This window comes from Vanessa atalanta, chromosome Z (assembly GCF_905147765.1).
Source record: "Vanessa atalanta chromosome Z, ilVanAtal1.2, whole genome shotgun sequence".
NCBI lineage: Eukaryota > Metazoa > Arthropoda > Insecta > Lepidoptera > Nymphalidae > Vanessa > Vanessa atalanta.
The window spans coordinates 6,855,025-6,882,009 of NC_061902.1; the positions used below are offsets into that span (position 1 = coordinate 6,855,025).

General features: G+C 29.3%; 1 protein-coding gene across 4 annotated transcripts in view; it reads right to left on the reverse strand.

Moving 5' to 3' along the window:
• Positions 1-12,282: 12,282 nt before the first annotated feature.
• LOC125075842 (protein cab-1) overlaps positions 12,283-26,985 on the reverse strand; it is a 49,134-nt gene continuing 34,431 nt past the window's right edge. For 2 of the 4 annotated variants that reach the window (XM_047687647.1, XM_047687646.1), the window contains exons 5-9: positions 17,880-17,975; positions 15,749-15,910; positions 14,031-14,186; positions 13,808-13,910; positions 12,283-13,238 (exon numbers count right to left, since the gene is read on the reverse strand). In XM_047687647.1, coding sequence (XP_047543603.1) covers positions 13,140-13,238; positions 13,808-13,910; positions 14,031-14,186; positions 15,749-15,910; positions 17,880-17,975 — 616 coding nt within the window. In that variant the 3' untranslated portion in view covers positions 12,283-13,139. The remainder of the gene's footprint in view (positions 13,239-13,807; positions 13,911-14,030; positions 14,187-15,748; positions 15,911-17,879; positions 17,976-26,985) is intronic. The other 2 variants (XM_047687648.1, XM_047687649.1) reach the window with 2 other exon arrangements.

A 26,985-nucleotide genomic window follows, 5' to 3' on the forward strand; every position in this document is an offset into this window, starting at 1 on the left:
GAAATATATTTAGTTTTAAACGCAAATCTACGGTCAGTTTACAGTGAAAATACTTTGAGACGACGTAGAATTAGTGCTACGAAATTTGCTTTTAACCATTAAAATTCATAATGCTTCGTTCTTATTTATTCAATTAGACACATCGAAAATTTATTTAATACATTATTAATAATAACTTAGTTTAATAGTTTCATATATTTTAGTAGTCATAGTTTGTAGCTTAGCGAGAAAACGATTGTAAATGAAGTGAGATTAATAATTGGGTTTAAAATGAGTAGTCAATACCCCTTAAGACACTTTATTATCATATATAAGGTAAATTGCTAAGGTCATTCGCGTAGTATCTTTCTATATTTTGCTTCACGTTTATCAGACATCGTTTAGATTTGTATAATATATTAATAAAAGAAAAGATAATTATGGTGAATATTTGTATTTTCAATAGAAAAATGTTAAATGTTAAAATTATCATAGCGATTGTTACAAACGTAATATAATTTTAACATAACGTGTCAATGTTTAAAATGTTTCGTATATTATCAACGTACCAGAAGTCTTATAAATGCTTAACTTTCGGAATTATTCGATAGACAGTATATAAAAAATAATTTAATTAATCTGAAGATTAACGATGGTCTTGGTTTTGTTGGCAGATATATATAAAAATTAAAATAGTTGGTTAATCCCAATCAGATTGACTTAAAAAAATAAAACAGAATTATCGAAAAAATTGAGTATAAAAATTATATAACGCAAAATAAGTCCTACAATTTCTCATTCGTATTTTATTTATAGTATTTAGATAACAATTGTGTCAAGTAACAAAACGTACTATGTACTATATACATATGTATCAAGTCATGATTCGCCAGCTTGAATGACATATTAGTTAGATTTATATTTAGATATATTTACTATAGTATACATGTATAAAGATTGTAGTTTTATGTAGATTTGTTTCAACTTCGAACCGAGTCTAGAAACGTAGTGCGGTAATTACTAGTAGAAATTAGTATTTAAATGTTAATATTTAAAAAAAATAAAATTAGATCTATGTTAATTAAAAAAATAGTCGATCTATTTTTGTAATAATAATAATTTTGGTAAATCTGTTTTAATATTGTTTACATAGTTCTGAAAATCGTTTCAGATTTTTCCTATTTTAGTTATTTACTTTCTGAATCATTGAATTTCGGGATAGACTGATTAAACAAAACGAAACGAATCGTTTCCCTTTCTATTGGAATTAAATTATTACGAAAAAATGGAATCCAACGCGTTGTCGTTAAAATAAATTGAAGTTTTCTTGTCTCTTATTTATCTTATGTAAATGTTATAAATTTCGATGGCCTTAATGTACTGCCAAGCGACAATACTTTGCATTTTGGTGTTCCACTTTATTTAACTAAGTGAGCTAAATTATACATACAAATTACATAATACAGAACTAAGATCGCAGCTATTTGTTGATCTGTCTGCATATTTCTAATAACATCAGTGTTCTCAGGCTGAGTTGATATGTCATTGCCTTGTTAGCTAGTTTAAAAAAAATATATTTACAAAATATTTCTTGATAATTTAACGTTTATTTAATGAATCTTAATTTATGTTTCAAAATAGCCTTATTCGTATATTCTAAATTAAAAAAAAAATAAGATAGTTGTTCATTTAGAGTTTCTAAGTGATCGTTTAAAAGTGATTTATTGTTGTAGCTATAAAAGTGTTCGTACGACGTCCGAAAGAAATTGTGTGTATTTGTGTATCAGATTTTCAAATCGGTTTAATGCTAAATGATCAATTCAATGAAGGTTACTTTTAATTTATATAAAGTCATAATTGTATGCCAAAAATAGTATTTACATTTTTCTTAATGAATTGTGTAATTTTATTAAAATTTTTATTGTCTTAATAACAAATTTTGGATTTGCAGTTTAGTTTATTATTTATTAATCTATTAAAATTGACTTTTAGCTATACATTTTACCAAATACCAAAGTTGTATAGAGAATGACAAATAGATTAAACCTAGCCACTAAGTTTTTTTTTTTATAAACATGCGTTCTCATTGCAGTTTATTAGCCTGTGCAGCAGCCAATAGAACAATAGATATAGAAACGACAGCACTAGGTGCTTTTTACTAAATAATCTTATAGATCAAAATATATATTCACACAAACAATAATTAATTGCGATAGAGAACCTCCGATATAAAATACTTCAACTAACAGTTTATTAAATTGCATTGAAATAAATATTTTTAATAGTTCTTAATGTTCGTTAACGATGATAATCAATAGTGCTACATATAAAAAAATATTTTATTAAGTATTGTTATTTATGAAATAATAAATATTTTTTCTTATATAGTGATTTGAAAAAAAATAAAATTTTCGTTCGTCAACGCGCAGAAATAAGTTTTCTTTCTCTTTCTTTTAAGGTTTTTTAATGATTATCTTTGTTAAGCTAAGTCTTGTTGTAGAGTTCGCAAACATTTCACTGTCTAATAATTATATTATATTATAACAGGTGTATAACAGCAATAATTATAATAAGTTACATTATCGTCAACATACTGCCATTACTATGTCACCGCCTGCCACATTACGTACAAAGTATTACAGAATATTCTTTATAAGTATTCGATTTTACCATACAAATGATATTGGAATAAATATAGAATTTCACAATCCAGTCAATTTATTGAAATATTTGTCGAAATTATCATCTAAGTATTAACTTATTATGTATCTCTCAATAAATGTTACCAAAGTGTTGTATTGTTATTAATATAAAAGTTATATTAAATCATAGTGACGAATAAACAAATTCTTATGTATATTCTAAATTCGATAATATCGCTTGATACACCAATTACGATAATTATATGTTAAATGATTAGATTTAGTATACAAATGTCTAGGTTTTGAAATGATCATGTGGATATTTCGTTTTGTGGTTGGTCCTTGGGTAGTTCAAGATACTAATGTCTAACTACTCTTCAAACATACTGAATGAAGTCGAACGAAAATATATTTGAATCAAATTGTTGTTAATACGCTTTTAATATGTGAATTGTAATCGATTATAACAAAACTCGTTGACGGTAGTTTTATGTAAATGATGCTGGGGTATCGGGCTTTTTGTGTTTATGATAAAGTTTAAAGGAAATATGGCTAATTCACCTTAGAGTTTAAGATCGTTGTTGTGTAAAAAAAATGTATTTCCTTAAGAATAAAGTGTATCATAATTGCCTATTCAAATTTTTATATATTTTTGTCTAAATCTTTCCTTATGGCAAAGGTTAGCCGATTACTTCTCGAGTTCAATTGTATAAAATTTATTCTATCTTTATTAAAAATATATTTTTTTAGTAAGTCTTATTTGGTGTTAAATATAATTCGCTTTTGAAAAGGTATTGTTAAAATTAGTTATTCATATAAGATCTGCACAAAACGTTATCCTTTAGAGCCCTATTACCCTCAGTTTTAATTAGTCAATTTTTCGCTAGTACATGATCATATAGTTGTATATACACATAGTTTAGAGTACTGTGACGTTTATATTAAACGAGATATATATAAATCTATGTTTGTACAGTTTATTTTTTGTACTAGTTAAAATATAGTTTTGTATTAGAGTGTAACCAAAATTATTAAATATAGAAACGTGAGCTGTCTGAAGGTCGGGGAGTTTAAAATAGTTTCCATGGTTAAATATATGTATATTACTATGTAGAATTATATGGGATGATCAATTGAAGGATTGCTGTATTTTTAAGCCATGACGAAGGTTACGTTGTTGTGAGACGGTCTACGATTGTATTTTATATGTGTATGACACGTGTAGAACTTTTACTAAGCGACACTTTCTGAAACTTATTTAAAGTCAGATTTACAAATAAATCATATATTACATAAATTGCGATGGCTAATAATGAAATAATGAAAACATGCAAGCACATTAAAGTAACAAAGATCAATTAATAATAAGATGCACCAAAAAGTAATTTACGGTAGGTATCTTTGGAGATATGAATTCAACAATAAACAATGTCTAAATACTAAATACGCTCATTGGTCGCTGATCACGTCATCGTCTACCGTTGACCAATAACTATTGATATTGAACTAAAATTCACAATTTGACTTTTATATCGTTTCAGAAAGTGGTTGTTAAAAATACCGAATGTAATAAGCAGTTGGTTGTCAACATTTTAAATCAGTTGAATTGTTAGTACGTAATCTCAACGCCTTAATAATGTATGTGAAAGTCATAATCATCGATCCTGACTCGGGTCTACAGTCGTCTACACAAGTCGGAGGAAAAATAGGAATTTTAGCAATTTCATGATGATGCGTTGCTATTATTCAATTTTTCTTAAAAAAAGATAAATATTGTTCGATGCAAAAATAGCTAATGCCTTATTGAATAATCTAAAATTTCGATGTTATTAATGTTTTGTAAATGTTTTGCTTTGTTAGCTAAATCACATACCATATTGTTAGAAGTTTATTTATCTATACAACATTTACCGTAACCTTCACGACGTCACGACGTCTTAATATTTATTCCCATATTTGTATTGATATAGGCGTATAGAATAAGATATTGTATTATGTCTATCTCAACTTTACTTATCAATAAACTATTAAAATTTAGCTTGCATTGTGTTGTTTTATTTTCATTAGTTCGTTGGTTATTTTTATGATAAAAAAAAAAAACAATATAAAAACAATTGAAAAAGTGCTTAATGCTAGATGAATATTGGACCTAGTCTTTTTTTTTCTCTTTTATTTTAGTCGCTTATTATTAGTGGAAAGATCTTAGCACTTAATGCTCATTTTCTATGATGGAAATGTACTAAATACTATCCATTCGGGACTTGACCGTATGATTGGCATAATTTACATTATTATTTACGTATTATACTGACATTTATTACGTGATTATTATAACATCAATGTTGTAATATAATTAAAACATCAATATAAAAATATTTGTTTTAAAGATAAATTTAAATAATATTTTATATATAGATAATTGATAAAAAAATATTAACAAAGTTAAACATAAAGTTAATTGTTAAGTTTAACTTACGACGGTTCGACGAGCTCTACTCAGTTTGGATATAAATTATCTTTTTTGATATTCCTCTCGGGTCTAAGGAAATGTATAGAGAAGGCGTGGTAATAATTTAAAACGACGATCACCAACAACAAATTGGTGTAAGAATATAAGCGTGCCAGGCAGTGGCAAAGCTAGGTGGGTAAGGGCCCCGGTGCATAGAAAATCATCGGGCCCTCACCCCCCCTTTCCACTCCATCTTTAACTTTATATTGCCCTTCAAAATTATAACTAGGAATAAGAATAGGATACAGGATATAGCGAGTTGAACTTATCATTAGTAGGCTAAATCCATACATCATCTCTATTCAAAGCTTAGGTAAGAGGGCCCCCTGAGCTCCGGGGCCCCGGTGCAGTGCACCACCTGGCCCTACGATAGCTACGCCACTGGTGCCAGGTAATTGAATATCGAATGGAAATGGAAAAGTTCTATCGTGTATTTGTTTGTCTATAGTGTATTGGTTTCTTATTTTTTATAATTTCTATACGGTCGTACCATCTCTTCACACACTTCAACTTAAGTAACACAGCTGTTGCAAAACATGTCTGACTTCAGCGTAACCGTTCCAATCTAAAGTTAAAAAAATGTATGTTGTAAAATATGGGCCTTTTATGCTGACGGTGAACACTAACTTCAAATGTTTCAAAATAACTAGAGAGGCGACCTAAAGCACTTGAGCGCCACTCCCCATGGATAAAAGATATCTATATTTTTATAGCAATTCTGTCGTGATGTGGAGTGTATGTGTGTATAGTTGCAAGCGGCTTATATCGTTTATCACAGACTTCCCACAGAGTTCAAACTTTATGTATAGCATAATATAGGAAGAGAGCGTAGTTTTACAGCTTAACGTTCAAGTCGTTCGCTATTGTGATATGTATTGACCAATGACGCCGTGTCTGGCGTGGATACATGGCCGGAAGTGTACGCTAAAGTCGGACGTCATGTATAGCAGTTAATAGGATTCTGTAGCCTTACAGTGATCACTAAAACCAACAATCGCAAACATGATTTTTAATATAGTTGAGCTAATAAAATATGCCGAGTGATCAACCTTTTACAATGTACGCGTCAAACTATTGTATATTTTTAGGGTTCCGTACTCAAAGGGAAAAACGGGACCCTATTACTAAGACTTCGCGGTACGTTTGTCTGACTATCCTATGAACCGTGATCGGTTCATGCGATACAGACTCGTGTCTATCAAGACACTGTGTTAAATGGTCGAAATTTCACAGATGACGTATTTATAATAAGAATAATACTAGTCGGAGAAAAAAAATATTGAATAAACGCGAGTTTATACAATATTTTTTTTTAGGAATTTCCAAACGTATGAAAGGTTTTCTTTTGATTTAATTTCATTGTAAACTGCAAATCAGTCATCTCTCAACTTACATTTGGCGACAAAATGATGAAATCTTTTTTCCATTTTTTTTTTCAATGTCAAATAGTATACATTAATTCAGTTCAGTTCAGAATTGGTGTATATTGATAACAATTGACTTTAATTTTATGTATGTCGTAGTACTTTCGCACGCTTATTTGCTTTTTTTTCTTTTTTTTTATACAACCGTAGCTTCGCTCTATCGGCCATTAACTTTAATCCTCTTTATTTTTCTGCACATCTACGGCTGGAGCTCTTTAAAATGAGACCATAACCGTTTTTTTATGTGCAGCTATCGTCCCATAATAAGAAAAATTGGCTTACGCCATAATATATAGGAAATACCAAATACTAAAAAACAGAATTAAATAAATATTTGTTTTTAATAAAAAAATTGTACGAAACCCGGCCGGTAATTTTCTCCTCTATTTTATACGGTTTATGTGTTTCTCTTAAACTCAGTATATTGTTTGTAATAAAGCTGCCTATGAGTCTCATTAATTATAATCGCATCTAAAGAGTTTATACTGCGGTTGATGTTAAAAAATGTTTATATAAAGAATGTTTCTTTCAAGGGCTATTTATAAAATTATTAAATTCATTGATGACACGCATTCGCACTTTGGGAAGAATATTTTTTTTATTATGTTAATATTATAAACAATTAAAAAATTAAACAAAAAATCCTATTACTTATTTTCGCCTACGTTTGTTGTAGGTTAGGTTGAACCAGAAGCAGTTGTTTTTTTGAGATTATTTATAAGTAAGTGTAATTCTTCTTCACTTCATAAATAAATTTGACTTAAAAAGAAAATAATCATAAGCGTATAATGTAATTCGGTTGAAATTAATATGCATTACTGAACGACAATTGCATATTTTTAAATTTTGTCGTTATTTTTGATCCATTTGAAGATAAAACAAAATAAAATTTGAAGAATTTTAATTCAAGATTTTAGATATTTAATTACTGAGAAATCTGATTACAAGTCAAAATATAAAGTTTACGTCGTGTCAATTAAAAGTTGGCGTGACACGGTGCCTCGTGTCGAGATATGTAGAAGTATTACAATTCTGCAGTACTGTGGACTCTAGCGCTGCGCTGGTTGATGCCCCGAATCACGCTGCAGTACCTAACCTGTGTCGTGCTTAGACTTTTCAATAGATGGAGCCCGGGTCATCATAAAATTTGATGTGTATATAATACATTATATATTTATAAAACTTTGTAACACGAAATGTTATAGAATAACGTCAATAGATGGTGCTGTTTTTTGCACCATGAAGCAAAGTTCCTATATTATCTCTCTCTATATTATGCTATACATAAAGTTTGAAGCCTGTGGGAAGTCTCTGATCTCCTATACACAATTTTACTCCACATCACGACAGAAATGCTATAAAAATGTCTCTTTTAACCAACGGAGGTGCCCTTCAAATGCTTTGTGTCACCTCTCTAGTTATTTATTTTTTAACTTTGGATTGGAACGTTTACGCTGAGGTCCGACGTTATGTCAACCGTATTGTAGATATATAAATGAATATAATTTAAAATTTATTACTTACGATCACAAAGGATTATTATAAACTATTTAATATATACACATGCAAGACATAAATATTAGGATATCATACATCTATGCAGTTTTGCTGTTGTTATTTATTCAACGGAATGTGTACAAAGGTTAAGGAATGCAAACTAAAGAGATAACTATCAATACGTCTTCGCTACTCTTCTATAGCAATAACGTTTAATCTTGAAGCATTGTACACGTTCAAAAATACCTTCCATTGATAAGACGAGTATTACAAAGAATATAATACCATCAGATAATTAAGGTCCTTGCTGATAAGTCGGTTCTCTTTTGCGCTTTCGTGTTTAAACATTGTATACATATAATTTAAATATGTCGTTTGTTTTATAATAAATGTGACAAAGAAAATATCTGACACATAAACAGAATATTGAATATTTTACGGAAAATTGACTACAACGCAAAAGTTCGGTTCCACGGTATGTCTACCTTTGATTTTTAGAGTAATGCCCGCATGAATTAGCAATTTTCCCTGGCAACGGTGAAGGAAAACATCGTGAGTAAACCTGCACGTCTGAGAGTTCTCGACTTTGAGTAGAGATAACGTACAACCGTACGTTATCTCTACTCAAAGTCTTCGTCGTTCGACTACTTGATTAAACTATGAATATTATATGCATGGAATTATTTTAATTTTAAATGTCCTTTCTTGAGAGCTTTGTTTCACTAAAGCTCTCGAGAAAGGACATTTGATGAAAAATCACCTAAGTTGATGTCTTAGCTGTAAAATGAGAAGTAGGTGCAACATTCGAATGTTAATTCTGATGGATATTTATTACTTACTGACTTAACACAGACAGTAATTAATTTATTGATTTTCAAATGTACACACTGATATAGGACTTCCTGTTTTTTGCCTATGTAATATATCTATATATTTTCTCTACATCGGTTAGATTAGTTTACAAAATCTCGTATTATAAAAAAATTAAGATAAAATCTTCGTATGTAGGTAAATCAATGTTGTGTCATTGCTTACACAGTCTTCTAATTCTTACTGAGTATCCGAATCCACTTTATGCACTATAAAGCCAATAAATATTTAAGGTAATATATCCATACCACACAATAGTAAAACAATATTTTCATATTCAACTCAGAGGATAGGGTTATTATCGGTTAAACTCGTTGTATGCCCGGCGCATTATCAATTAACATTTTGAATTTAATTGAAAATCTAATTATAGATATCAAGATTTTACAATAGACAGATTCTACTTTTATTACTTAACTAGCTGTGCCCGAGATTTTTTATGCGTTAGAGTTAAAAAAAAGTTATTGTTGTAGCCTAAGTTACTCCTTATAACATCAGCTATAGGCTAGTAAAAGTCCCGTCAAATCGGTCCAGCTGTTCCAGAGATTAGCTGGTACAAACAAAAATTTAAGAAAATAAAAAAAAATATTTCCGTATATGTACCGTGTGTTTAGTAAAATAGTGGTTATTTAAATATTACAAACAGACACTTCTATTTTATTATATGTGTAGATTAGACAATTAATTGTATTCGTAACATATTCAAGTGCTCAATTTTATTAATTGTGATTAAATAATTAAGGTTTGTGACTTATTCGCTTGAAAAGCACTACTTTCATATAAAAATATACATTTTTTTGTCATTGTTTCCATGTTTATTTTTGTAAGTTATACTTTGGAGTTTGTTATTAACCACCATAAAATAACCAAGCATTTCGTATTTGAATCTTGAAATGACTAAGTTTTAAATTTCATCTCCTTCGGATTAGTAGTTAGTTCGTACATATACAATACATATAAACATCGAATAATTCGACTGTATTTTAATCACAAACAAGCAATTTCGTTTATATAATTTGTAAATACCCAAATTGTTGGTAATTATAATTATATAGGGTTCTTTTAAGAGGTAGGGATTACTTAACGAGAAAGTAAAACAATATTTGCTACTAATACATACGACATTTATTGGTTAGACCAAAAGTGATCTAATATATTAAATATAAAGGTCGGCTTTGATGTTTAAAATATATTTAAATAAAAATATAAAAAAAAACATAACAATATAACGAAGATTAAAATATTAAAAACAACAAACATACTATAAATGTATTTAAAACTTGAGCTTTAAATAATACTGAAACATGACTGCAACTGAATAAACAATGAAACGTTTGTACTGCACACACGAAAGCAATGCTAAGTCATAATGAATGTCATGTTAAATATATAATATTAGATAGTATATAATAATAACTTAAAGTCGTATTCAAACAGCGGAACTACTGGAGCCGACCACATTATAGACACGGAAATAGATATCATTTAAAATTTCCTTATGCAATTACAATGAATGAATAAAATATATAATAATAAATATACCATTTAGTCACACGTCATATATATGGCGATAAATGCAGCTATTGCGCGACATTGAATATAAGCACGTGCAAAACTAAAATATTACAACATCTAGTAAAATTATGTACTTATGCTATTATTCAACGGAATGTGTACAAAAGTTAAACGAATGCAAAACTACGCAGATAACAATCACAACGTCTTCGTTTCTCATTTAAATCAATGACGTTTTAGTTTTACCCATTATACACGTTCAAAAAACGCCTTCTACTGAGGTGAGTATCTCGCCTATAAGGACTCTTTTCAGCTAGTAAAATGTGTATAAAGGTTGCTGAAAATTCGTTCTGTTTACGTTTCCTTGTTTATATATTGTATACATTCAATTGAAATAACGATTTATTTAAATTTATGAATAATAATTTAAATAAACCGTTTGTATTAATACTATTCCTTATAGTAAATGTGACAAGAAAATATATCTGAGATGTTAACTTACACTATAATTAGTCCAGATATGAAAAATTGTCTTTAATATATAGTACGTCCGAATCTTCTATGTAATATTGAAATCGTTGTAATTTTTTGTAAAATAATTTCTTAAAGAGAATAAATATATATTAACTTCTTTAACAGATTTTTAAATACTTTGGTCAGTAAGCTGATAGGGTATAAGTCATAGATAACTTTGTACTATAGATTAAAGTGAGATCAAGTTGTCAGTGATAAGGTGCGACATTGAAAAAAGAACACATCGACCTTTCATGTCCTTATTTTCATCAAATAAATAGATCAATATTAACCAAATTATTTATACATTTCGTCGCTATTTAAAAGATTATGATGGAATGTATTATAATTTGATCAATACATAGAATAAATAATGGTAACAGTCTTACTGATAAACGGAGTGAACAAATGTTCAAGAGTGCAGACCGATTTCGATCTGTTTGTCATAGGTCACATTGAAATCATGAAACAAGAAGAATCATCATGTAATCTTGCAGTCGCTATACGACGTTTATCAGTAAGTAGGTTTTCACACAAAAAAAAATTACGTTAAATTCATGATAAAAACATAAGATCGATTAATTCTTTCTTCTCTCAACTCAATGCAAACATTCATCAAAAAATATTTCACTACAGTGGGTTTTACCCTTGATTACATGCTACATATATTTATGTATGTGTATATGTATATATTATATTTTTAATATATATTATAGTATAGTAAACAGATAGCTACATTTATTTATTAGGATTAAATTAATGTAAAATGATGAATAACTATCTACTGCGGTGATGGATTATATGATGAACATAAATTATTCTAAATATTTTTGTCTTTTTCAGTTGTTTTGTATTTTTTTTTTATCCTTTTTCAATTTAAACTTTAAGCACACTATTATTAAGACGCTTAATATCTACTAAGATGAATATATAATATTTCATCCTTTCAGCTCAAGATTGCTATGAGATCGGTTATACATATTAGATATATATATATTTTGTTTTAAATACTCGTTCTATGAGTTCGTATTTATAATGTTAAATGCATTTTTTTTTCATTTAAATATATATTAAAATTGTGCGAGACAATAATAAGATATGTTTTTAAACGTTTAAATTTCTATATTTTATGATCAATTAAAATTTAATTTTATATAATCGCTTATGGTTCTTTCAATTTAACTTATACTTTAAAATTTAAATACATATATATTAGTTTCATTCAAAATGTTTGTATAATATATCCAAAGTCAAAACGGATTACTACATAAAATTTTATGTAAATATAGATTTATATATTTTTAATTTAAAAAAAAAAAACTTTTGAAGCAATTGACGTTTATAATTCAAGATAATGATTATAGTATAATTTAATATAATTTGATATAGATAACTATGTACACCTGTTTTTTCCAATTTAAACGTGGCACAGAGGTCGCTTTTTAATTTGTCACCGATATTAGAGAGAATCACATGTCCTTTGCCCAGTATCCGAATAGGCCGTTGATTTTTAACATCAAAAATAATTACTTGAAAAAAATTACCTTTCAATTATATTAGGATTCCCTGTCGTATTTATTTAATTTAGTCAATAAATCGATTAATTTGTATCGTTCTATCTAAAAATTTAGTTCAATATAACGACAAAATCTAGCAACATTTTTTTTGTTAGAAAAGTCAAAACACTTCAAGTGTTTTGTAAATGAAGGTTCTATGAAATTATGATATTATGCGATCGTTATGACAATGTAATCGTACAAATGCGTATATGGATGCATCATGGAATTAAATGTTCCAATTTATATCAATATTTTGCCGAATGACGATGATCTTAGGTTAGATTATGTTCTTTTAATGGGACATAGTTCTAAATCTGCTGTATATAATGTGTCGAATGTATTATTTATTACGTTATATAGAACAGTAGTCGATGCTGCAATTTTTCATGATATTAATACATTTTTATTTATGATATAGTCGTCGCGTTGTAGAGTAAAGACGAATCCGAGATGATAAAGTAAACCACTGTTTACGTAATTGTTCAACCACTTTTCATATTTAGAGGAGGTTATGGCGTCTCATGAGGTGAATGAAAAATTGCGGTGTCCCAAAGTGTCGGATCAAGAAAAGTGGTGACAGCATGTTAACGCTGATACGTTGGGCATCGCCAGAGCGGCGAAGGGGTCGCGATTATTCACGGGGCTGCGGCTTTCCCGTATCGCATTTAGCGGGAGTAGCGGGGGTCGTCTCTTCCTTGAACAGCGGGTTCTTAACTTCCATGTCACCAGTCTGGAAAACACCAATAGTTTTCTAAGAATAGGATAAAACATTTTATATTTTATTATATTAAATAATACAAGGATATAAAATTCATCAAAACTTGTCATTGAATATATATAACGTGCCTTATAGCAGTCACATATGATGTGTAACATCTGACAACTTCAAAATGATATTTATTCAGAAATTTAGTATGTACGACCTGACAGTCTGCTTCTGGTGATATTATGGAGCAGCACCGTTAAAACAAATATGGAGCGCGTGTCCCTGGTTTCCTTTTACACATTTCGTACCCTTTTTCGAAATTATTCCTATAGATTGAAGGAAAGTGAGACGAAGGATGCTTCACATCAAAAATTGATAATTTATTAAAAATAAGAATTTGAATAAACATGTATTTTACATTGTATTGTATTGTACATTGTACTGTAAGGTATTATTAAAAATAAACTAGCCCTCTTGTAATCGTTTTCGTCACGTATGTGAAGGTTATCTTCACATGAATATTTCGAAATTCAATCTGAATACAGACCACTGAGCTATAGCGGGTGTAGCAATATTGCAGTAAATCTACTTACCGTAGCAAATCCGGGGCATTCATAGACAGTGTAGTCTCCCTCCTCGTTTTCCTCTTCAGATTCAGGGTCAGAAACAGAACCATTGCGATGATCCATGCCGTTCCTTAAAATATAAATAATATTTTTACACGTATTTCAGCATATCATTATTTTAAAAATATAAATAAAATTAATTTAAAAATAACTTTTTAATTTTATTAACGTAAGTCTATCTAATGTTCACCTTTCCATCGCAATGATCTGTTGCTTCTGGTGCTGGTAGTGGTACATGTGGGCAGACTGGGCCAGCTTTCTATCCCCAGAGCTGTCAACAGTAGGTCCTGTTACTCCATAAGCGGGGTAATCCACATCAGCCGCTGCTTTTGCCTTCCTTGATAACCTTAGAATTGTATAAAGGCCTCCAATATAAATATAAATGTATATCGTAAAGCTTTGAAAGTTGATTTATCAGTTCAGTAATTGCGGTATTAAGTTAATGTCAAGTCAAATGTCTATTTTCCGTTTAACACAGGACTTTAAATTAAATAACACGATATCAATTTTCAGCCGAATAATATTTCTATTTTAAAGGCGATATATGATTTGATTATTAAATAGACATCTGCCCGAGTAGCCTTTGAATGGCAGCCTAATTAATAAATGAAACTTGTCTGGATCGATATTCTAAACGAAAACACGCCTTGAAAGGAATCTCGACGCTTGATACACGGTAGATGATTTAAGTGGATTTAAAAAATACTATCTCTATTTATAGCTATTTGCGATATTTTTTATATTTTTAAATGCCAGGGAGTTATATTTTTCTAATGAAATAACTATGACATGTTATTTTTTCAAATATGTAAATAACGTTAAAATTTAAAATCAACCTGTCTGTTCTGATTTACGAACAAATATGAAATCATTTAGTCATTTTCTATTTATATACAACATAAGCTAATAATCCAATACAATTTCTTTCCTCATAATACCTTAGAGAATTAGTAACACATGACCTCATCATATATTATAACTAGTGGGTCTCCCGCGAAACTTTTTGATTTCATTTCATTGTAAACTCTATGTCATTCATCTATGTGATAAAACCTCTTTTAAATGAAATTTCTAATATCAAATAGTACACAATAATTCACTTAGAATTGGAGTTTGTCGAAAACAATTTAGTTTAATTTTGTTTACGTTTTTCATTTTTTCTTATACATCCAGCATCGCTCTCTAACAGGCCAATAACTTTTTCAGTATAAATTATTTGTTAATTCGTAATAATTTAATATACTATCTCTCTTATATTTAAAATACTATCAAAAATCCTTTTTTTATTTTCTGCATATCTACAACCTTCAGGTCCGTCCGGACCTTTAAGGTCTTCAAAATGAGACCATAACCGATTTTTTATATTCAACTATCGCCCCATAATACCTGAGACAAAAATCGGCTTACGCTATTAATATATAATAAAGACGACGAAGACATCGTCAAATGTCAACTGCTAGACCTGCATGAACAATATTAGGTTGACATTTGTAATGATACCGAGCACATAAACTGCAGTGGATCGGCCGTAGAATTGTAGTTCCAAAATTACAATGTGTGTGAAATATAAATCTAACGTCAAAGGGGCTTTAGAAATGGTATATTGGAAATAAATTGTACGTATTGGATGAATATTCTAGAAGCAACATGTTCAACTGTGTTTTTATTACGGAATGTAACAAAGCTAAGACGGAAACAGGAAGACGTAAGTTTTCGTTGTTGATAGAAATAAAATCGAAATAATGAAGTATTACTTAGTAAGTCATATTCGAAATAAATAGTTACGTTATATGTGACTTGAGTTAAAGCCTTCAAAATATTTGAAAGTAAATGAAGCTGATACTGTAAGAATTTTTATTGTATAGTTATTAATTTTATTTTGTATATGTGTGCTTGTACTACACTTACGTATACCATCCAACCGCAAACCCGATGATCGCCATTGTCAGAGCAGCGCCGACCGCAGCCAGGAGAGCTATTCCATAGATAGAGTTGGCTGGGTCCGTAGTCGGAGTCTCCAGAACGTGAATGTGATGCGGTTTGTCAGTGCTCTCCACATATTCATGGGTACTGGGATAAAATAAAACACAGTCATAGCATGTAATGTTGTAGCAATGTCGAATGTATGTATGTTGTATATGTTGCATGATGGTCATAATTTTGTCAAATATCTGAATATCTATATTGTCGCTCCTCAAATGAAAGGGATCATAATTACTCAACGTTTTATTTTATTATGAAATATATAAGTTTAAAAAAAATAGATTATAAGTATTTTCGGGCTATATTGTGTATGTATTGTAGGGTAGGAATATCTTAAATGAGAGCTCCACAAATTCTAGAATATTCCAAGCTTATGTATGTATGTTGTTTCAAAGTGTCATAAATTATGCTCATATTGCGTTTGACTTCACAGTTTTTTCTTATATAGACGTGTGTTGCAATTAGTATTATAATAGCTTGGTAGTTTATTTCGTTTATTGTAAATAATATCAAAATATATATGGTCTTCTTATTACCATATAAGAAGGTACTTAAAATCGAAAATAACCTAAGCTTTTTCTATCATTCGTGGTGAAACTTTTACATTTAGTCAAATTTATAGAAAAATGTGCATAAAAACGACGACTATGAAACTGAACATACGTACATGTGCACGTAATATATGTGTGTGTGTGTGTTAAGTTGAATTAATGATTAAAGTATTTATAGTAAACCTGTTTGAAATTATATTCAGTTTTTTTTTATAGTTATCGAATATTTGCTACTGTATGAAAATATATCGCAGTGTTAAAATTAATGTCAGTAAATAATTATACTTTCTTTAAACTATAAAATCGAAAGCAATTTCTACAGTAATAAAGAAAACAAAGACAAATTGTACGTCAAACGATTTAAATTTACAATTGACATTATTTCGTAATAAAACGAACAGTTGACTCACTGTGACTATTTTCCCTTTTGCAGAATTTTCTTTTTCAATACAAAAGAAAATAAGAACTGTTTAAGTTACTGTACATTTCCATTTACTAAAACAAAAAAAAAAATATTAAGAAAAATAAAAGGATTATTTATTCAAGCTCAGCAATTTATTTTTTAAGCTCTGAGCTTTGTGAGTACAATTTATATTAGTTAAAAACAAAATGATAAGGAAAAAGTCGTGATTCTTAAAATACAACATTGGTCTTTGAATTCAATTAAATAACACAAGTATAGACTAAAACGCTAGAGTGTGTTTCAGCATTGTGTTCAACACGAAATTCTTAGCACTATTATTACAGAAGCGCACAAAGCTAATTATAAAAATACTCAATCTACAGGGTATCAAAAACTATAGTGGGATTCCTTTCTACAATGTTGTTTATAGTCAGCGCGATTAAATGACAATGCATAGTTTCATTACTCTGCGTACATAATTCTTTGAATTTTTAATTCGCATTAAGTTGTCTTTGAAAAAGTAAAAAATATTTATAATATAAAAATTACAAATAATTAAATATGGAAGAAATATTTTAATCGCACTGTCTTGTTGAAGCACGCTACTAAGAAGCGTCACTAATGTCCAGTTTCTGAAACGGTGTTCAAAGTCAACTTTACTGACCTGTCTGTGTACTAAACCCTCATTAATCGCCTATTGCCTCATCGATTGATAGCCAATAACAATTCAGATTAAAATAAAATGACTTAAATTCACTTTATTTTTTTCAAGCGTTTCATAAACTGGAGATGGTATTTCAAGAGAATGTTATCGAGGTAGAAGTGATCATGCAAATTACACTTACCATCGTAAGCTAAGCTTCGGGCAAAAAACACAACCTATGCTCGCTGATTATTTTATTAAAAAAAACTCAACAACTCTCCTTGTGCAAATATAAGACTATATGCTTAATGATTTCTACCGATGATTAATTTCAATTATTATTTCGAAATAAATTATCATAAATTGGTCCTAGTTTAAAAATTCTTTGTTCCCATGCCACTAAAGGAATACAGGAATGGATGTCTAGGAGGTCACTAAGTGTTAAAATAGGAATTTCACCTCTCATTAACGACATTTAGATTCTGTCGGTTTATTTTCAACCAGCGTAGAGTGTTGGGCAGTAAGGAGACAGGTAAACGGTAGTCCTTATTAGCCCTGCAAATTATTCACTAGCTAATTGTTCATAGGAAAATGCAGATAAAATTTTGTCTTTTTTGCTTCGGAATATAAAGTCTTTACGAATACAGCAGTGCATTCCAACGCAGCAAGTTACAGCGGACTGTATTAGCTATTATGATTATGACTTGACCAGGAAATCTATAACTTAAGTGTGGATAACCTTTTTCATAACCAAAATTGAGTACTCGTTATCTTAGCTCTGCAGTTTACATTTAAAGTTCTCCCTTTTTTATTTGTAAAATATACATTTTTTGGTTTTAATTTTACAAACAAATAGTCAAACATGCAAGTTGCTTTAAATGCAAGAATTCATACTTTTGATCATATTGTAAAATGATTTTGGAAATAAGAGTTTATATCTAACGTATAATATACATTATTCAAATTAAATTACATTTATAATGAACTAATAGACATCAATTAAGCTTTGTAGCAAAATATTTGCCCATTCAGAATATATAGAAAGCATTTAATTTGAATTCATCATTATTTGAATTATTTATACAACTCAGATATGTATGTACACAATAATGGGTTAATAAATCACAAATGCTCTGATTGAACATAATTATATAATCTGCGAAGCGATTGAATGCATTACAGTATTGAATAACCTGCACTAATAGAATACACCAGCAAATATAATGTTATTATATGACTTATAATTTGTCATAAACATGTTTAGATGCGATACAAGTGATACCGTTATAGCAGAGCAAAGGTCACCGAAGGAAAAAATATTCTTACAACACAAATGAATTAAATTAGTATTGAAGAATTCATGTACATAAAAAAGACGATCTTCGTAAACTTTATTTAATAAATATTATGAAACAAATTTGATCTTATTGCTAGCATGACATTTCGTAATCATTTGTAATATCAAACTTTATCTATCTTTCTTAAAACTAACATTTTTTTTTTATATCAATACATTATTCCTCAAATCATAGTATGAAAGTATATAAAAATTAAAAATACATTATAACAAACAACAATAACAAAAATAATATTTTAAAAAACACGTATATTAACCATTATACTGTCGTTAATATTGTTTTATAATTTTAAAATGAAATCATTGAATATCGTAATTCAATAATATTGGTGTAAATGTGACAAATAATTGTCAAATCGATGATATTATAATTTAACTAGCAACATTATAATTGCATGCAATTTCGTCAATCGTCTTAATTTCGTACAATATCAAGAGTTCCTTTTAGTTAATTAAATTAAAATCATTTCACTGATTACATTCAGTATAATTTTAAATATCACACGTTTTGATTCTTCCTTTCTTTAACAGTAACAAAATACCCTGCAATTATATTGACATAGGTAAAATTACAATTAACCGGATTCGCAGCACTGTGCAGTGGCGTATTTTATAATTTGACGTTCTGTCCCACAACATTCTAAAATAAGCTTTTCGCTATTGGCGCGTCGAGGACTCCAATGCATTGTTATACAGATAAAAGTATTCTTTCTATAGTTTTACGGAAGGGATTAAAATTTGAATAAAATCAAACAAATTCGATAGTTAAGGCTACAATTAGGAACGCGTTTTCTCTAGTAAGTAAATGTCAGCACTCGTTGTATACAAACATATATATATATATATATACACGAGATATGGTTTGAAGAGAAAGAGAGGTAATTTCTGCATAAATGGTTTTTAAATTAATTAATGTTACTTTACGCCAAATTTTATAAGTAAATTTTATATAAGGCCCTCGATAGATGTCTATTGCTTCCATATTTTTACTACTTTACGAATTACTCCAGAAAGTTAAGAGAACCATCACGTATTACTGTTCCTCAGACTGGCATAGTAGAAAGCATAAAACCAATGAGCCGCGGTCCGATGGATCTAAGATATTATGTGCCGAGAGCCTGAAATTACACTGGAGTATACTTCGTATTATGGTATTCCAACTGAAATACATCAATACGAAGTATCAGTTTTTGGCAATACTAGTGAGTGAGTTTTACCCAACCATATTTAACCACCAATATTTTTTTCTTAATAAATAATTATGTAAAGAAGCATTAGAGTCGTTTTGTTTGAATTTGACTTAAAGGATTAGCTAAAAAAACAACATATTCTTCGTGTAGGCGTAGTCAAACTTAATTGGGTAAAATTAAAGATTTATAGAAAAAGCTGTAATTTTCTCATGATTTGGATTGTACTAATATATTAGTTACTTAGTACGCCTTTCCTGATTTTATGTTAGTAGATTTTTCAACTAGTATAAATAAATAGATACGTAGTATAGAAAGGTATTCAATGTTGAGGTTTGTATCGCCCCGGGTGGCCACCATGTTCCTTGGGTAAATACGCCACTGCCTGCGTCATAAGGAATATAATAAGGTGTATATGCTTTTGCCCTCCAATATTAAATATCAGCGATCCGATACTATTATTATAAGTATTCTACTATTCGGCATATAAAATTGTTGTTATCTCTATACATGTTATGTAATATATCTAATAATAATAACAATTTGATGATTTCTATAAATTAATTGTTAAATCGATTGCTTTAAAATGTACATTGTTGTCTGACATAAAATACACAAAATGCGCAACAGATTTGAGAATCTGACTGAATTATATTATATTTCTTTAAAACCTAATCAAATAAAAACAATCTTTATCATAAATACATACTATAAATGTTTAATAAACACATATTTCATATATACTAGCTAAAACATTATACATAATATATACAACAAAATAAACGCGTAAATCGTCAGGTTCAAATCCTTCGTTAGAAGATTATATACTATATTATAAGTTGTTGTATTGGTTGATTTTCTTACGGATCATACTAACTGTCTGTAAGAGAATAATAAAATAATTATATTATTTACGCAATTATAAATATACATAATGAATGAACGAATGACGTAATACAAATACGGAAATTAACTTTTGGAAATATTTAGGAAAAATAATTCGATTTTTAATGTACGACCTATAATGTTTCCAGAACAAACGTTCGTTTTTCCATAGTTGTTTTTATCTTTTATTATTATTTACTAGTAATATTGCTAAGTATTCGCATATATTAAAACATGAGAATAGATATTAATGATTTTCGTTTCTTATAGAAGGTGTCTGGGATAACGTTTATCGACAAATGATTAAGTAGTAACATTAAAAAATATTAATCACTGTGAAAACGATACTACAGTTTTTCTAGAAAATAATTTATTTCATAAGTTCTCAGGAATCCTTATTTATCATACTTAGTCCTTTAAGTAAACTCGGCACTGCAAACGCAGTTGGAAAAGTTAGACACCTAACTGATATTGATACTGTTAGATTTGTATTTTATTTTTATTTTTATGGAATAAAAGTACATCGTATTTGCAGCGTATTATTTTGAGGCCATGTTACAGAGAGTGAAAATATTATAATTCTCCTTTATATTTCTATAAACTCCTATTATATGTACATTAAATATGAAGTTAATAAGATAAGCATTTTGGGTCAGTTTTTACTAAGTAGGAATACTTACAGCTGGGTACCGTATACAATAATATTGAAGTGGCAATCGTTAAAATAATGGGCCAAAGTCGTGACTCAGAATAATTGTTCCTATGGTAACTAGAAATGATTTTTATTTTGATATTGCCTTATTATTGTTGGATAATTTGGAGGCGTCGGAATTTGATGAATTGAGTCATCGGTAATAATAATGTCGAGACTGACTATTTTGTTTTGAAAACGACGAATAAACAAATTATATTATATATATATAATAAAATTGGAATAGCATTAGCATTAGCAGCCTGTCAATTTTCCCACTGCTGGGCTAAAGGCCTCCTCTCCCTTTGAGGAGAAGGTTTGGAGCATATTCCACCACGCTGCTCCAATGCGGGTTGGCGGAATACAAATTAGTCACATGCAGGTTTCCTCACGATGTTTTCCTTCACCGCCGAGCACGAGATTAATTATAAACACAAATTAAGCACATGAAAATTCAGAGGTGCCTGCCTGGGTTTGAACCCGAAATCATCGGTTAAGATGCACGCGTTCTAAACACGGGGCCATCTCGGCTCTTAATTAAAATTGGAGTGTCTGTTTGTAATATTAAAATAACCGCTTTCTAGTAAATGCATATGTATGTACGAGTATACACGGTACATATACCAAAATATATATTTTTTTCAATTTTTGTCCGTCTGTCTGTTTGTTCCGGCTAATCTCTGGTACGTATGGACCGATTTTGATGGGATTTTCACTGGCAGATACCTGATGTAAAAGGAGTGACTTAAGCTATAATAATATTTTTTTTGTTAAAATCAAACGAGTACGAAGTCGCGGGCGCAACTAGTTAATAATATAAAGTAAAATTTGAATAAAAGCTAGTGTTTATTTTAATATGAATTTAATAAAAATTCTCAATAAAAATACCAATATTCTAAAATTAACTTTGACCTATTTATTAGCTTTTTCAGTTGAATAAAAATAACGAATATGGGCATTAATTAAAAAACTAAAATATATAATGTAAGAAATAACTACAAATATCTTAATTACATAGATGTCACAGACAATAAGCAAAGTACCATAAACATCAGTAAAGTTGTAGTATGTAAATAATATATCAAACTGTACCTTCGAGAGCCTCGATTGAAAATGTATGATTTTGCACTTTCGCCCTTATATGTATATATGAGACCCATCCATTCGAACATGAGAAGTAATGATAAAGTTATATCAAGTATCCGGCTTCACAAAACTGATATGTCCACCCTGAGGCAAGATATTCATGCGTATATTAAAACCTATATATATATATATATTATGGTAGTCGAACATAAACTTTATTTCGTTGTGACTACGTTATAGTTTTTGTACTTATCTATCTTACTATCATCTTTTATGTACACCACTATTAAGTTTCCACGAAATGATTATTTACAATTGTTATTGTTATAATAATATATATACAAAAATCCTAATATCATACGTGTTCTCAATATCTCTCATGATAATGATACATAACTTTAGTGATTTTTAATCTATAATAAAATTAATATTATTAAACAGAAAAGAACCAGCAGTTATATTCAAGGAAATTTAATTCCTGATATATTGGTTTACTAGTGAACGTTTACAAGGAACTCTTCAGAAAAATATGTTTTCCTTTATATATTTTATTTTATTGATGTTTAAAATAAGTTTTTGCTTATTTTCAGTATATTTCATGACTCTGTTGTTAGTTGGCAATAGTTTGTAACACAAAGGACTATTTCGACGATGTACAAACATCATGCCATGTTTGTACATCGTCGATATGATTTATAAAGAATTGGTTTATTTATATATAGATAAATGGTTTTGATTTGTGACTTTCTATAAAAAATTGACTTAAAAAAATAAAATAAATGTAAATAACTTTTTTAAAAACAATCTTTTATTGAAATACGCCAAAAAGAAAAATATAAACATTTGCACTAAAATATTTCTTATAACGTCATTTCACATTTCACACAATTTATATCATATAACACTTGTCGCAAGATTTACTCGAGTTACATAGTTTGAAAATTTGAGTAGTGATTAATAGTTGATTGAACAATAAAAGTTTTGGTGTAAAAGTTTATTTTTTTTTCTTTTTAGCGCATTTAAATAAAAGTTTGTTTTTGAAAAAGTTTATTTACTTTAAATCTATTTTTTACATTTTAGTAATTAAACTCGCATTTGTATACCTCATTAAATCCTTTAATTAGATACCCATATTATATGCAAGCACTAAGAACTTACTTCGCCATATTGGTTTTCAGTTAAGTCACTTTATGTTTTGACTTATTCTCAGTAAGCCCTTTAATTTGAAACCCATATTGTAGGAATGAATTCAAAAAAAATATCCGCCATCTTGGCTGTTCCATCATGTTGGATTTAGAATAAAGTCACACAATTTACCATGAATTGTAATCCAAACTGAACTTCAACTTATCTGCTTCAAAAATTGATTTTCAAGCTTTAAAAATCCGCTATATTTAATGAAGAGTGACATCACATTTTTATTCGACTTATTCTTAGCAAGTCCTTTTATTTAATACCCATTTTGTAGGAGTGTATATTAAAAATAATTGACCCTCCATCTTGAGTATGCCGCCATTTTAGATTTAGAATGACGTCACACTGTTAACCATGCATTGTCATCCAAACAACATGTATACGAAATTTCAGCTCAATGTGTGTTGTGTGTCGGGCCGTGATAAAAAACGATTGTCAAATGCGTCCACGAATCAAAGAAGGGTCATTGGTTGTCGGTCAATGTCTTAAAAATATGGACATTTGAATCATTGCGCTTTACATTAACAATTGCAAATAACCGACATGGAGTGGACATCACTTTAAATATCTTTTAATTTATCGTAAAATATCGATTTTTTTTTTAAACTAAAACGTTTAAGAAATTAGTTTAATAAAAGTGTAAATTTTGTATTTCTATAATAACAGACGCATTATGATAAATTCAGCATCAAAAGCGTTTTATTCACGAATGTAACGCTAGCTTTATACGTTTAAATAGAACCATTCAACAGACACTTGATCTATTTATGAAGTTTATTTTTTAAATGAATATATGTAAATCTTCCTGCTTAAATAAATTTATATATTTGATATGAAAATTCTAATTTTTATAACTGAATCCTCTGGTATCTCTAATGGCATATGCGTTATTCAGCGCTTAATTAAAAAGCTTATATATGATTTGTTTAGTCATTAAATATTTATACTACTCGTGGTTAGAACGCGTGCATCTTAACCGATGATTTTGAGTTCAAACTCAGGCAGGCACCACTGAATTTTCATGTGCTTAATTTGTGTTTATAATTCATCTCGTGCTCGGCGGTGAAGGAAAACATCGTGAGGAAACCTGCATGTGTCTAATTTCAACGAAATTCTGCCACATGTGCATTCCGCCAACCCGCATTGGAGCAGCGTGGTGGAATATGCTCCAAACCTTCTCCTCAAAGGGAGAGGAGGCCTTTAGCCCAGCAGTGGGAAAATTTACAGGCTGCTAATGCTAATGCGAATACTACTCGTTCTTCTAAGAAAATGTCCTGTTATTGATGTCTGAAGTCGAAGGTCAGGTCTGGATTTTAATCAACACGTTATTCAAGATATCCGTCAATCCTTATAACCCTATAAATTGGTTTAGTTTAATTAACAAATAGTTGCATTGATTAATTTGAATTGTTAGAATTTCGATTCGATTGACAGCGAGAAAAACAATCTGTTTAACTAATTTTCTTTATGGAGGTGTGTGGAGGTGACTTTATACACGTGTTTCGGAATATATCCACGACATTATTTCTTCAAAATGTTTTTCAACTCCGTAGAATGTTACATAAATTCTTAATGTAAATTAGTCGAATGAATCTTTGTAATCTATCAAATGGAAGTTATCAAGTTTATTTTAATAAAGTGTAATATGAAATGATTTTTTAAACTCAATTTTAAATACAACCCACATAATAATTAATGGGGTTTGTGCAAGCTCTTCTGGGTAGGTTCCATCACCATCATATATTTTACCACCAAGCAGCAATATAATATTATTGTGTTCTGGTTTGAAGAGTGAGTGAGCCAGTACAATTACAGGCACAAGAGACATAACAATTTAGCTCCTAAAGTTGGGCATTGATTATGTAAGCAATGGTTAATATTTCTTACAGCGCTAATGTCTGTGGCCGATACTGACTTACCGTCAGATGGCCCACTACATATCCGCCTACGTATTTCACTAAAAAAAATGTAAGTAATGTGGGTTGTTACGCAAAATTAGTTGTGTATGTGTATAGCACTCGTACTAGATTAGAGAAACATAGAGCTGGCTTAAGCCGTTTTTTTGGTTGCTTATGGCATTTTTAGGATAAATCACTTATTGCTTGTGTAAAGCTCGAAGTGAAGTACTTAGATATCTTTTATTAGACAGTCCGATTGTTGTTTTGCATTTTTTATTAACGTCAATAAAAACTACATACATATGCAGAATAAAATTACTTTTTGCTTGAAATTTTAAAAATAATTAAAAAATATAAAGTTTAAATTTTTAACATTCCTGAACATAAATGTTCACGGTTCTTTAAATCCCGAGGTAACGGGAAATCTTGGCAGAATTAATTATAAAGGATTTTCAATCTGCAGTGCATCTGACAGGAGAGTAAAGAGATTAAATAAGCTACGTCGGCGACGAAAGTACTATCTGAGATTGAGGGTAGATAATAACATGTTACTGTTTCATTAATATGATGAAAAATAAATAGACATATTATTTCATATTAAACATTAAATTAATAAAGATATATTTATCAATATTTTGTTAGAAGCAAACGATATTGTGCTATTAAAACATTTAAACACACGTTACGTTTCAGCTACAAAATGCCTAGGCTTAAAAAAAATAAAGTCAAAATGTTTTAAATTAACTAAAACCGGCAGTTTTTTGTTTATTGATCAATAATCATAATACATGTTGTTCAGTAAAAGTTACACATGTTCTTGTGCCCACCTGTGGCACAACGAAGTTTCCCTTTAACTGCATTAGCCAAACGTCACTCACACTACACTACACTATAAATGGCCCGGGAAACGAATGAAATTGAAGCTGATAGCATATTTCCGACGGCGACCGCTACTAGATTGAATATAAAATTTTCATATCTGCCCTTCATACAAGATACACACAATTATTTTTATTTTAAATTTTCAATTTAAAAAAAAAGTATATCTTAAAAAGCAATCAGATTTTTCAAAAAAGACTAATATTCGTGTATAGTTAATCGTAAATTAAAAAATATGTAATATATTCTCAATCTAATATTATTTGATGATTAAAATGTAGGCAATAAGAACAGTATTATTTATGATCCAGGACAAATACATTTTATATAAAAGCTAAAATATTCAATACCTAGCTGTAAGAACGTGCAGACTGTTTCAAAAGGAATA